This window comes from Neolamprologus multifasciatus, chromosome 9, assembly GCF_963576455.1.
Source record: "Neolamprologus multifasciatus chromosome 9, fNeoMul1.2, whole genome shotgun sequence".
NCBI lineage: Eukaryota > Metazoa > Chordata > Actinopteri > Cichliformes > Cichlidae > Neolamprologus > Neolamprologus multifasciatus.
Genome location: NC_140447.1, coordinates 4,303,018 through 4,317,651, shown reverse-complemented (window position 1 = coordinate 4,317,651; position 14,634 = coordinate 4,303,018). Strand labels below are relative to the sequence as shown.

The 14,634-nt window shown below is 42.8% G+C and overlaps 1 protein-coding gene across 1 annotated transcript in view; it reads left to right on the top strand.

The window, feature by feature from the left end:
* The window catches only part of snx7 (sorting nexin 7), a 29,927-nt gene extending 27,562 nt beyond the window's left edge, over window positions 1-2,365 (top strand). Inside the window, exon 9 of the mRNA XM_085172694.1 lies at window positions 1,005-2,365. Within this exon, the coding sequence (XP_085028820.1) occupies window positions 1,005-1,079 (75 nt within the window). The 3' untranslated portion in view covers window positions 1,080-2,365. The remainder of the gene's footprint in view (window positions 1-1,004) is intronic.
* Window positions 2,366-14,634: the final 12,269 nt, after the last annotated feature.

The following is a 14,634-nucleotide window of genomic DNA, read 5'->3' as shown; positions in this document are numbered from 1 at the left end:
TGCAGCCCCATGCACGGGGCGATCCACGGGAACTTGTTAACGGAGATTTGCCGCGTTAATACAGTTATGGCGTTAACGTCATTTTAACGCTGCAGCACTAAAATAGTCTCCAAATGCTTTCTTTTTACCGACCAGCTCCTCAACACACACACACACACACAGATGAGATGATGAGGGCGTTCATCACACTGTTTGGTGTGACGCGGCTGCACAAACATGATGTAGGAGCAGCTCATGGAGGACGAGCTTGAGTGTTTCTTCTCTCTCTCTTGACTGTGTTTAAAGACGGGACACAGTCTGGGGTCAAACTGAAACAAAGGCAGGTGTGACTTGAGGTCAGAGGTCAAATGTGACATCTTGAATCTGTGTTCAGTATGTTCAATTCAATTCAATTCAATTCAATTTTATTTATATAGCGCCAAATCACAACAAAAGTCGCCTCAAGGCGCTTCATAGATACAGAGAAAAACCCAACAATCATATGACCCCCTATGAGCAGCACTTTGGCGACAGTGGGAAGGAAAAACTCCCTTTTAACAGGAAGAAACCTCCAGCAGAACCAGGCTCAGGGAGGGGCGGGGCCATCTGCTGTGATTGGTTGGGGTGAGAGAAGGAAGACAGGATAAAGACATGCTGTGGAAGAGAGACAGAGGTTAATAACAGATATGATTCAAATGTTGAAGGACATAACTAAAGATTATCTCGGTGATTACTCGATGATCTGTCCCTCTCTGCCTCCTGTGGTGTGCTGGGCAAAAACACGTCTATGTGTCTTACAATATGACATGTAAACAATAAAATAGTTAATGTCAAAGTGACGATGAATATGTTGAGTTATAGCTTCACGCTTTTTGTCAATTTTCGACCAATAATGATGAAGCTGACGTTGAGGCCTCGTGGATGGACGTTACTACGAGCTGCCGTTCACTGCAAACACAGTTTTATTCTCAGCGTTCACGTCGCTGCTGCTCGCAGTAATACTAATACTGTCGTCTTTGTTTCAGTGTCTGGCGGTGTGGGAGTCGTTCCTGGTGTCACAGAGAGCAGAGGCCAGCGGAGGCCAGGAAGACGTTGCTTAAAATGTGGAGTTCAAAGGTCGACGCCGCCCCCGCCCCCCACATGACACACACCGCTCTCTCCAGCAAAACCTTCAGATGTACGAATGAACCACTGCCCGTCTGCTTCCTGTCTCTCCTGAATCCCAGTCTCACCATTCCAACATCACTAAAACCAGCACTGTAATCCACACACACACACACACACACACACACACAAGGTTCTCTGGTTTGTGTCGTTGTTGTGCTGCATGCTACAGTGAGCATGTAGCGAGCAGCTGGCTCCTGTCATGTGACACGGACGCCCTCAGGTGTCCTTCGCTAACTCGTGGATTTGGCAGCAGGAGGCGTTTCCACACGAAGCAGCGACGATCAGCCTCAGAACTGCTCAACAAAACAGTTTAATTTGTAATAAAAGGTACATTGATATTGATTTCTACTTTAATATTTAAAGTTTATAATGAAACTCTGATGTTTATTAGTCATTAGTGATGCAGTCGTTTTAGTAAGTGATAGTAGACAGCAGACACGCGGCTCATGATGGTGATGATGGCGATGAGCCTGTGTAGTGTTTGCTACATCAGCCCGATGTTGTTGTGCAGATTCACCAAAGAGTCGTGTTTCCTCACAGCTGCTGCCGTCTGCACGTGTGCAGCAGCGTGTTTAAGCCAAACGGACGTCTTGTGCTGAAGCGACCAAAGTATCTGTGAGCTGAAACGTAATCAGTCAGTAATTGAAAAGCAGTTTTCAGTCTTTACTCACCTGCTTCTGTAAAAGCATCTGTTACTGTTAATCATTAAGATGAGGAAATGATGGGTTTGAAGGAAGCATCCATACAAAGCACTACAGTTTCACAGCCCTATGTTAAAATAATAATAATGATAAAACGTCTTCTGGAGATTATAAATGTGATGGTCTGAGTCATGTGTCCATGCTGATGGTAACAATAGTGAACCAGAGACATAAACACAGCTGCGATGAACTTGTCAGAGCGTGACCGTCTACTTCTATCAAGACGAGCTACTGAAAGTTTAAAATCTGAGTCCTGCAGCTCTCTGCCAAAGTCATGCACCAAACAATGTCTCACATTTCATTAACAAACCTCACGTGTGATGCAAGTTGAATCAGATGCATGTGAGCTGCAGACAACACTACTGGAAGCTTTAGTCAAGTTTACTCATCTGCACTACAGCTGTTCCAGCTGTTCCACCCACCGTTTCACACTGTGGACCTTCTGCTTTTATCATTGTGAAAAATAATATGTAATAACATGATTTGAGATACTGACAATAAAGACTGATGTGACGCTACAGAGTTTCTTCTTTTTGGAGCAGCAGCAGGAGTCCTGTTAGGTCATCAGTCAGTGGACCGTCCATCCCTGCATCATCTGGGCTCCTAAGTAGTTTTGTTCTCAGCAAATTAAAATGCATACCAATAAAGATTTTCAGCGTGACTATTCAGTTCATCTCGATCCGTGTGTGGTTTCAGTTTAGACATGCTGTTGAGCCGTATCACTGAGGGAAGACATGCAGGTTCAGCTCCCTGCATGCTCTCACATTGCTGGAGTTGCAGCACATCGAAGATTAAACCAGTCAGCAAAGTTTGTTTCATTTTGAGCCACAAGCTGAGGTGAGGCCTACTTCTGTGTCATCAGGCTCTGGAGCAGCACATGGATGACTTTCCTGTGTTTAAATGGAAACATGTAACACTGATGATGTACAGATAAAGTAAAGGATTAATGTCTTCCTGCTCCTGAAGTTTTTTAAATATAGTATAGATCTCTGTCACCCTTCCTCTGACGATGCCACTGACTGAACTGATTGATCCACTTTTTTATCATCTTTTTTACGTGGAGCTCTTAAGAGACTGAGGAAGAGGGGCTGGGTTAGTCGTCTCTTTGCTCATGCAAAGATGTTCTCGTGTTACCACACTTGTTTGAAATTCGCCCCCGTGGCTAAAGTGTACCAACTAGTACCTTGTGGAGATCAGGGAAATATTTTACTGCTACTATTCATAACCATCATCATTACCATTACATTCATTATCATTTAATCAAAGCATTTATTCAATAGATTACACATGTTCTTAGTTATGATTATTACACCTATCACAGAGAGTTTCTGTCTGGTAAAAGGCCAGAAGTGCCAACGGGCGGGGTGAGGCTGAGTGCGTTGGAGGTCGACACACACACACAGACAACAGTTGGGCTCATGTTTAGGCTAGGAGTTCGAATAACAGTTTGCAAATGCCTGTAGCTGCAAAAGTATGCCTGTGAAAGGGACAGTCTGCTCCAGGAGATAAGTGAGGCACCTGGCCTCGAGACGGAGAGAAGGCTCTTTCCATATATGTCAAAAGTCATCAATATTATTGTATGTGCTTTGTATCTGTTCTGACGCATGAGGGGGCGTCATAAACCAAACGCTGATGGTATAAAACAACCGTTTGTGTATTATTGGGCGGAGATCGATGGAAGGGCAGTGTTCATCTTCCCACGCGTGTGTTCATTAAAATCATTGTTTGACCGAAGCTCTTCTGGACCATTATTGTTTTTGTGCTCACCCTCAATATCTGAACCCGCAACAACCTACACATCCATTAGATACAAAGCAGCATCATTAGCGTTTGCTTTTTATTTGGTGTCCAGTTCAAAACTACAGAGTACGATGTGAAACGATGTGGGTTTCATAGATAATTGGCAAACCTTCTGGAGGAAACCTGGTCTTGTTAGGAGAGATGGCATCCATCCCACTTTGGATGGAGCAGCTCTCATTTCTAGAAATATCGACAAATTTATTAAACCCCTCAAAACATGACTATCCAGAGTTGGGACCAGGAAGCAGAGTTGCAGTCTTACACGCCTCTCTGCAGCTTCTCTCCTCCTGCTACCCCCCCAAAAACCCATCTCCATAGAGACTGTGTCAGCTTCCAAAAAGACAAAAAACAAACTAAAAACCAGCAACAAACAACTTAAACAATCACAAAGAAAGAACAATACAGTATCCACATCTGAACCAAAGAGTAAAACAGTGAAATGTGGATTATTAAATATTAGGTCTCTCTCCTCCAAGTCTCTGTTAGTACATGACTTAATAATTGATCAACAAATTGATTTACTCTGCCTTACAGAAACCTGGTTGCAGCAGGATGATTATGTTAGTTTAAATGAATCAACACCCCCGAGTCATTCTAACTACCAGAAATCTCGAAGCACAGGTCGAGGGGGCGGTGTGGCAGCAATTTTTCACACCAGTCTATTAATTAATGAAAGACCAAGACAGACTTTTAATTCATTTGAAAGCCTGATGCTTAACATTGTCCACCCCAGCTGTGAAACTCAGAAACCAGTCTTACTTGTTATCATCTATCGTCCACCTGGGCCTTACACAGAGTTTCTGTCTGATTTCTCAGACTTTATATCTAATTTAGTTCTGAGCTCAGATAAAATAATTATTGTGGGTGATTTTAACATCCATGTAGATGCTAAAAATGACAGCCTCAACATGGCATTTAATCTGTTGTTACTCAATTGGTTTCTCTCAAAATGTAACAGAACCCACCCACCACTTTAATCACACTCTAGATCTTGTTTTAACATATGGCATAGAAACTGAACATTTAACAGTGTTTCCTGAAAACCCTCTCCTGTCTGATCATTTCTTGATAACATTTACATTTACAATAATTGATTACGCAGCAGTGGAGAGTGGACTTTATCAAAGTAGATGTCTTTCTGAAAGCGCTGTAACTAAGTTTAAGAATATAATCCAGCCACTGTTATCATCGTCAATGCCCTGTACCAACACAGAGCAGAGCAGCTATCTGAACGCTACCCCAACAGAGGTCGATTATCTTGTTAATAATTTCACCTCCTCACTACGTACGACTCTGGATACTGTAGCTCCAGTGAAAACTAAGGTCTCTAATCAGAAGTACCTGACTCCGTGGTATAATTCTCAAACACGTACCCTAAAGCAGATGACTCGTAATCTGGAGAGGAAATGGCGTGTTACAAATTTAGAGGATCATCATTTAGCCTGGAGAAATAGTTTGTTGCTTTATAAGAAAGCCCTCCGCAAAGCCAGAACAGCTTACTACTCATCACTGATTGAAGAAAATAAGAACAACCCCAGGTTTCTCTTCAGCACTGTAGCCAGGCTGACAAAAAGTCAGAGCTCTTTTGAGCCAACCATCCCTTTAACGTTAACTAGTGATGACTTCATGAACTTCTTCACAAATAAAATTTTTATCATTAGAGAAAAAATTACCAATAATCATCCCACAGATGTAATATTATCTACAGCTACTCTTAGTACCATTGATGTTAAGTTAGACTCTTTTTCTCCAATCGATCTTTCTGAGTTAACTTCAATAATTACTTCCTCCAAACCATCAACGTGTCTTTTAGACCCCATTCCTACAAAACTGCTCAAAGAAGTCCTGCCATTGATTAATTCTTCGATCTTATATATGATCAACCTATCTCTAATAATCGGCTATGTACCACAGGCCTTCAAGGTGGCTGCAGTTAAACCTTTACTCAAAAAGCATCTCTAGACCCAGCAGTCTTAGCTAATTATAGGCCAATCTCCAACCTTCCTTTCATATCAAACATCCTTGAAAGAGTAGTTGTCAAACAGCTAACAGATCATCTGCAGAGGAATGGTTTATTTGAAGAGTTTCAGTCAGGTTTCAGAGTTCATCACAGCACAGAAACAGCTTTAGTGAAGGTTACAAATGATCTTCTTATGGCCTCTGACAGTGGACTCATCTCTGTGCTTGTCCTGCTAGACCTCAGTGCAGCATTCTATACTGTTGACCATAATATCCTATTAGAGCGATTAGAACATGCTGTAGGTATTACATGTACTGCACTGCAGTGGTTTGTATCATATCTATCTAATAGACTCCAATTTGTGCATGTAAATGGAGAGTCCTCTTCACACACTGAGGTTAATTATGGAGTTCCACAGGGTTCAGTGCTAGGACCAATTCTGTTTACATTATACATGCTTCCCCTAGGCAGCATCATTAGAAGACATAGCATACATTTTCACTGCTATGCAGATGACACCCAGCTCTATCTGTCCATGAAGCCAGATAACACACACCAATTAGTTAAACTGCAGGAATGTCTTAAAGACATAAAGACTTGGATGGCCACTAACTTTCTGCTTCTTAACTCAGATAAAACTGAGGTCATTGTACTCGGCGCTGAAAAGCTTAGAAATATGGTATCTAACCAGATTCTTACTCTGGAAGGCATTACCTTGGCCTCCAGTAACACTGTGAGGAACCTTGGAGTCATTTTTGACCAGGATATGTCCTTCAACGCACATATTAAACAAATATGTAAGACTGCGTTCTTCCATTTGCGCAACATCTCTAAAATTAGAAATATCCTGTCTCAGAGTGACGCTGAAAAACTAGTTCATGCATTTATTACTTCCAGGCTGGACGACTGTAATTCATTATTATCAGGAAGTCCTAAAAACTCCCTGAAAAGCCTTCAGCTAATCCAAAATGCTGCAGCAAGAGTCCTGACAGGGACTAGAAAGAGAGAGCATATTTCTCCTGTTTTGGCTTCCTGTTAAATCCAGAATTGAAAATCCTGCTCCTCACATACAAGGTCTTAAATAATCAGGCCCCATCTTATCTTAATGACCTTGTAGTACCATATCACCCTATTAGAGCACTTCGCTCTCACACTGCAGACTTACTTGTGGTTCTCAGGATGTTTAAAACTAGATTGACAGATAGCAGCTATTAGAAAATTAAACAAATGGTGTGGTGTCCTTTCCTTGTATATAAAACAGAATCTTGGTTTCATCTGTCCAGATATTTTTAGTTCCAGACCCATGAAGGCCGTGGCAGAGACCGTGTTAAGGTTACTTTATTTATACCCAAAGGTAAATTAGCTTTTATTCCATTTATTCCTACCAGGATTTTCCTGATTTCAAACTGCTCTTAAAGTCTTTTGATTTAAATATGGAGCTGTATTGTATTAAAAGCAGAGGACAAATCGATGAACTGAAGCTTTACTCTCTCCGTGTTTGAGAATCAGGGTAAGTAGAGTCCTCTATTGGACCACTATACAAACTGCAGTGGATCCAGCTCATGTTCAGTGATGATTTTTTCAAATACGTCCATCACGACTGAGGTGAGGGCAACAGGCCTGAAGTCATTTAGAAACGTTGGACGACTAGATTTTGTGACAGGAACCACGACAGCTTCTGTCCAAAGAGAGGGCACATGTTGTATTTGCAAGGATTTATTCAAAATAACCTGAAATATAGGACTGAGTTCTTTAGCACAAGGTTTAATTAGGCAGCCATGTTATCAGGACCACAGCTCGGCCTTTTGGACATCACTGAGTGATAAAGTGCTGTTGTGTGGTGTTAGTTCAGCAGGCATTACACACACACGCAGGTAGGAACAGAGAAAACTCCTTAATTTATTTTTTATTTTTTCTTCTTCCCAAATACCACAACAACATACTCACTAGCGCCCTCTAGCGCATCCTGTAAATGCATCTACAGAACAAATGCAATAGTATGTGGACACAACAAGTGCTGAGTATGTTTCAGTTTCTGTTTAAGTTCCAAAATATCCTCGTTAAAATCAGAAGAAGTTTTTTTTTCTTTTTTTGCCTGTCCCGTTTGGCTCTTTTTCATCAGAATTATTGTCTAAAGGCGAAGAAAGATGCCCAACGGATTTACTTTACCAAATGGACCATCCCAGCCTTGCCGTAATGGTCTATTTGATTCACCTTTTATTGTTTATTTTATTTTATTTTCACTTGCTAAATACGGGACAGATTTGACTGGGGAAAGAAAGAGGGAAAGAAAAACAGCAGGGAAGAGGGACGGGGATAAAGGAGATGTCCCCAGAGAGGTGGCGTCTGATACCCAACCTGACATATAGACACAGACAAACAGGCACACACAGATACAAACATCCATTCCCACCCTCATGCTCTCATATGCAATTACTCAACACTCAACCAACGTGGAGACAGACATAAAGAGACGCTGTACACACAATCACACTCCCCAAACGTACTCTATACCCCGGGTCTAGGTACCCTTGCCCCTGGAGGGGGGAACTGCACCCAGACCCAGGTGGTGTTACCCTTTTCCCTGGGTGGAGAGAAGCAGACCGCCCCGACTCCGCAGCAGCAGGGAGGCCCCACATTCCAGACCCCAGTCGGACGGCCAACTCCTCCTCCTAGCCCCGCCGCTCCAGCAGGCTGCAGAGAACGGGGGTGTGAAGACTCCAAACCTCCCTCCACCCGCTCATTGTAGTGTTGATGTATGTGCGTTCTAAGGTGCATTTAAAACCCAGGAGGGCATGGAGCTACCTGCCAGAGAGCAGCAGGTAAGCGCATAGCCCCTCCTGCTAGCCCTCAATGTCTACGTGTATTTAAAATTGAGAGGTGGGCAACGACGCCAGGGGTGAGGTTGTACACCCTGATGGTAATTTGGAGTCCGTGTAGCGTGCCCACCCCCAAGATCCTATATGTATGTGTTATGAGAGTGTGAGTAATGTGAATGTCTAAGTTGTGAGATAAAATTGAGGCACAGGCAGCCAGAAGGGGACAGAGGGGGGGGGGGGGGGTTACCTCCTCTGAAGGGAGGGGCAAGTGACCCCTCCCTGGCCCCAGTAGGCACCCCCATACTCTGCAACCCGCCAGGGAAAGGGGTCCCAGGCCCATCCGGACCGGGGCCCAGAACAGCAGCACCGCCCGGCCCCACAGAGCCCAGGACAGCCCACCTGACCCCACCACAGAGAAAACCGCACCCACCCCCTCATCCACTCATCTTCCAGACTACACAAGACAATAGACGCCCAGGCTGAGATCTTCCTCCACCTCTCCTGTATCTCCCCCACCTGCAGAGTGAGTTCCTGAAGAGAGGAGAGCTCCTGCAAGGTGTAACAGCCTCCCCCACCAGTTGAAGATCCCCCCAGGTTGCTCGATGCACTGGCGGCACCCTGCGCCAGGGCTGTGTCCCCATACACCCAACCGCCCACAACCCCGGCAACACACCAACCAGGACCCAAGCCCCCAAGGCCCAGCCAGGGCCCCAGCCCAGAGACGGAGCAGCCCCAGAACCCCACGCCTGTCCCGGACCCACCCAGGGGCAGCCAGGCTACCAGGTCAGTAACCCCCGTCCGTCAGCACAGACCCTCCCCTAGCCCCGCTGCACGCAGCCACGAGGAAACCGTCACCTAAGAGCCAACAGAGCCCTTAATAGGCCATGACCACAACCCCGGGTTGAGCTCCCCAAGGAAGATGCTCCTGGGGAATCCCCCGACGCCCCAAGCCTGTCCCTACCCCCACACCAATCACAACAGCGAAGGCGGGACCAAACTATGACCCCCCACCCCCACTAGGTGATGGAGCTGATCAAAGGAGCCCAGAGTAATTGATCTGATGTGGTGGCAGAGGCTGTATCAAGACTAATGTAATCTAATAGATAATTTCTATATTGGTTAGAATTAAGATTTTTATTTTTCCAGTTCATGAGGACTGTTTTCTTGGCTATGCATAGGGCAGTGAAAACCATATGGGCCATATTCTTATCTGTAGTGACATTATCTAAGCTGCCCAACAAACACACTAAAGGGGAAGTTGGAATGTTACATTTCAGACACTTTGATAAGTCTTCACATATCTCGCGCCAAAACTTCTGAACTGGTGGACAGAACCAAAGAGCGTGGATGTAATTGTCCGGTGAATTGGTTTAGCAGTGTGAGCAGTTGTTGGTAGACGTAAAGCCCATCTTGAACATCCGATGACCTGTATAGTGCACTCTATGTAGTATTTTGTATTGAATTAATTGAAGACTGGGATTTCTGATTAGATGAAAGGTTTTTAAGCAAATCTGAGACCAGAAGTTTTGGTCTAAGTTAACTGATAAATCCGCTTCCCATTTTGCAATAGGAAGTGATATTGATTCATCTGTTTTAGAAAGTGTTCTGTATATTTTGGAAAGTAATTTTGGGGTTTTAAGAGTAAGAAATTGAACCACACTTGGTGGCTGTGGTGTGGTTTTCATACAAGTCCAGACAAACCCCTATTTTTTTGCAGCCAATTTGCTTTCAAGAAGGTTTTTGTAGCTCTGTTTTGCTTTCAGGATTTTGGTTTTCAGGTCTTTGGTGGCTGCAAGAAAGTTAGTAACAGCCCCCTCTTTAAAAAAGCCAGTCTCTTTTTCCTTAAATAGGATTTAATGCTTTTGGTGACCCGTGGCTTATTGTTAAGGCACACCTTAACACGATTAGGGGTATAATCATGTCTTTACAAAAAACTGCATATGAGCTAGTAACATCCACCAAAGATCAACTCCACAAGACTGGATAAAAACTTCCCAATCTGTACATTTAAAACATTCCTGCAAAGCACAGATTCTTCTGACCATATAACAACAGTTCATCGGAGGAAGTGGGAGGGATTTAAATATTAAGTATTCTTCACCGATCCATAACAAAGGTCCAAGATTTGGTAGGACAGGACACATACTGATAAAAATTTCCCAAAGTCAGTGTGAAGGTGTTTCTTGAGGAAATAATGGTGCAGTCTCCCCCTGCTGGTGTCTCCATGCTCCCACAAATTGAACAATGATTGTACCAGACTGTTCATTGGGCCACCCTTTAGCCTTAAAGCGCCTGTACCCCCTACGATAACTGGAAGTTCAGGGTCTTGCCAGTCATCAGGATTTTCTATACAGGCGCTGTGGAGAGCATCCTCACACAGGACATCTCATCCTGGTTTGGGAACAGCTGTGTTAAGGACCAAAAAGCTCTTCAGAGAGTGATCCGTACAGCAGAGCGCTGCTGCAGGATTGCTTCACCCCCTTCAGGACACCTACACCAGGAGTTGCTGGACCAGAACAGCTCAGACACTGAAGGACCCGTCCCATCCTGGCAACAAACTGCTCCAACTTCTGCAGTCAGGCAGAAGGTTCTGCACCATCCGGGGAAGGACAGAGAGACTCAAGAGGAGCTTCTATCCCCAGGCCCTAAACCATAACACACACACATGTGACTGAGACAGGACTCTCTTCTAGACACTTTAACACACTTTAACAACAATGTACATTTCAGATTTTTAATTTAAAATTTTCAGATTTTATTTAATTCATTTAATGTACACAATTCACCCACTTGCTGCACATAGTGCTCCCCGTGTATATATTCACCTAATGTATGTAATGTTCTTCTCTCCCCTTTTGCACAGCCGAAGAGTCAGGATACATTTCACTGCACGTTGTACTTGTACAACTACGCACGTGACTGTTGAATCTTGAAAACAGAAAGAATCCAAGCGTATATAAAAACAACTAAGAGAGAGCTGTGTGAACAGACAAAATCACACAATTCAACACATGATACACTTTAGGTAAAGTAATAGTAAAAGTTTCTCTAATGATTAACATTTTATTTGTGAAGAAGTTCATGAAGTCATTACTAGTTAACGTTAAAGGGATGGTTGGCTCAACAGAGCTCAGTTCATGAAAACTGTTAAATGTTCAGTTTCTATGCCAGATGTCAAAAAAAGATCTAGAGTCTCATTACTGTGGTGGGTGAGCTCGTTTACATTTTGAAAGAAGCCAATTGAGTCTAATAACAGATTAAATGTCTTTCTGCTTCCTGTTCCCAACACTGGATAGTCATGTTTTGGGTGGTTTAATAAAATTGACCAAATTCAGAGGTGTGATGGATGCCATCTTTCCTAACAAAACTGCGTTTTCCCCAGAAATTTCCTAATTATCTAGAAATTATTTTTTGGACACCACTCAGACAGCAGTTTAAGGAGAACATGCGGCTAAACATGTCACTCCTGGTCTGATTGGGGAGGGGACCAGAGAAAACTACAGAGTCCGACATTGTTTTGGCAAACACACCGATTCAATATTGATTTTAGTGACTTCCGACTGACGTAACCGGGTGTCATTACTGCCCATGTGAATTATGATTTTACTGAATTTACGTTTACCCTTAGCCAGCAGTTTTACATTTCCCTCAGTGTCGCCTGCTCTGGCCCCTGGAGGACAGTTGACTATGGTTGCTGGTGTCTCTAGTGTCTTGATGCTCAGTCATCAACATTTTGGGAACAGATGTGCCGATTACCAGAGTTTGTTCCAGAGTGGGGATTACACGAACGTTCACTGACTGCACCGCTGCAGCACAGTCATGTATTTCTAAAACATTTGATCCTAGTGCCAAATGATTGAATGATGAAGTGTTTTAAGTTGGATAACATATTTCATAAAACCTATAAAGATTTGATCATTATTTCTAGAAGGCAGCCTGTTAATTCATTTCAGGATATTTTCCTTTTGCTTAAACAGGATCTGCATGACACTGTGACACCTGCAGCATATTAACCTCCACAAACTGTTTATCTCACAAACAGAGTCTGCAGGAAAACCACCCCAGCTAATGTTAGATCTCTGTAATCTGTTCCACTGTTGAGCTGAATGTTTTTTATTTTTATCCTCACACCTGATGCAACATAGTGTCATCACAGCCCAGCTCTAGAGCAGCCGAACAGCTGCACTGCTGCACAGGGTTACATAATGCAGGATTCTGCTGCAACAAGCACGATGCATGAAAAGTGGTGACGCATACTGTAACGTGCGGTGGAGATGAAGCCAGCCGCGAAGGTGTGCAGGTGGATAGCAAATGAGCAACAGCTTCTGACTTTCCAAAAAGTACTCATTTATTTACAATATCAAAAATAAAAGTGCTACCTCTACCACACATTACTAAAGCGCACACTAGTCCACGTACACACGGGAGCATCCATTACAGGAGGAGTGCGAAGAAGAACAAAAAGGGGGTGACACACCAGTCATGAGACAGGAGGCGCCGCATTACAATAGTTATTATTATATAATATATATATATATATATATATATATATATATATATATATATATATATAATATTACTGCATTACAATAGCAACTGTTACAATTCGAAAATCTGAAAAAATCCCTGAAATGTGATACAGACATGCTTTTCTTCATGATGCATCTATTCAGTCTGCACCACGAAGCAAAGTGCATGCTGATGAGGAATTAAGCATTCATCATCATCTTCATCACAGGAAACACAGAGTGTGTACATTCACTGAGAGCCGCAGCTGCTACAGGTAGGAAAACCATTCAAACAGCTCTCCAACCCCCCATAGAAGCCAACGATGTCCAAACCCACAGCCCGGCTGGGATTTTACCAAACGGCAGTCTCGCAGAAGTCAGTGACAGAAAATATTTACAGACCACTGATTTAAAATAATCCTCTTCAAACTTTATGACAATGTTAAAATGAAGGAATTTTTGTAATACAAGCGTGCTGATCCACACAGGTGTGCACACGGGTGTACACAGACGTGGACTACACCTTTCTAGGCTGTTGCCTCAAAGCACATTGTGCGCTGTCTATCTTGCTTAATATCGTTTAATATTCAGTATCTACTGTTATCTACTGCTAGCTAGTTTATTGTGATGGTGCTGTTTTTTATTATGTTGCTCTTTTTTGTTTGCTTTCGCTTCTGTTTTTTTTCTCCATACAGGTGATCCAGGTGTTTTGTTTTTCTTTCTTTCTTCCCCCTTTCTCACCGTCTCTTCTCCCCTCTGGTTTTCTTTCTCTCCCTCTCTTTCTTTCATTCTTTCTCCCTGTCCTATCCCCCAGTCATGTCTGTCCCGTTTGTAGCAACCGAAAATAAAATAAATACATAATTATAATAAAGGTCAATCAAATGGACCAATATGGCCATGATGATCCACTTGGTAAAATAAATCCGCTTGGCATCTTTCTTGGCCTTAAGACAACAATTCTGATGGCTAAAGATCCAAATGGGACACAATAAATAAATAAATAAATAAATAAATAAATAAATAAATAAATAAATAAATAAATAAAATAAAATGAAGGAATTTTGCTTGTTCAGATGGCAACATTTGTATTACATTGTATCTGTTGTCACCTTGAATAGGCTTCCTTCTACAGCCAGCATAGGGCTCAGTACAACTCTGACATCAGAATGTGAGCCCATTAAGACATACATGCACCCCACAGTCTATGCCTGTTATGACTGGAGATGGATTCCAAAGATGAATAACTTTTACTACAGAGGTGGTTTAATGAGCCAGCTCTAACCTGGCCGGCTTTAAAACCTAAGGAGATGGGACTGCCACCTCCTGGTGACTCTCTTGGATTCTCCCAGATTATATTACCCTAAAAGCATCTTGATAAGAAGAGAATTTTGTACCATCAAAGGCACATTAACCTTTGTCCATGGTATGCAGGTAGAATTATGTGTTCTAACCCATACTGTATGTGATGTATAAGAAAACCTTACGGTGGTCATTCAGGAAGTTTGAACCACATCTCCTGTTCTCTATAAACGTGTCACGGTATTTTAGGTTTTGAATTTTTTAATCTTGTTTACTCAAATCACTCCTCAAGATCAAAACAAGACTGTACCTGGTCTCTAATGGTATAGTTTGTTTCCTGTGCTTTTGAGCTTTCTGATTGTATTATGTGTAATTTAAATTATTTTAGGTTGTGTAATTTC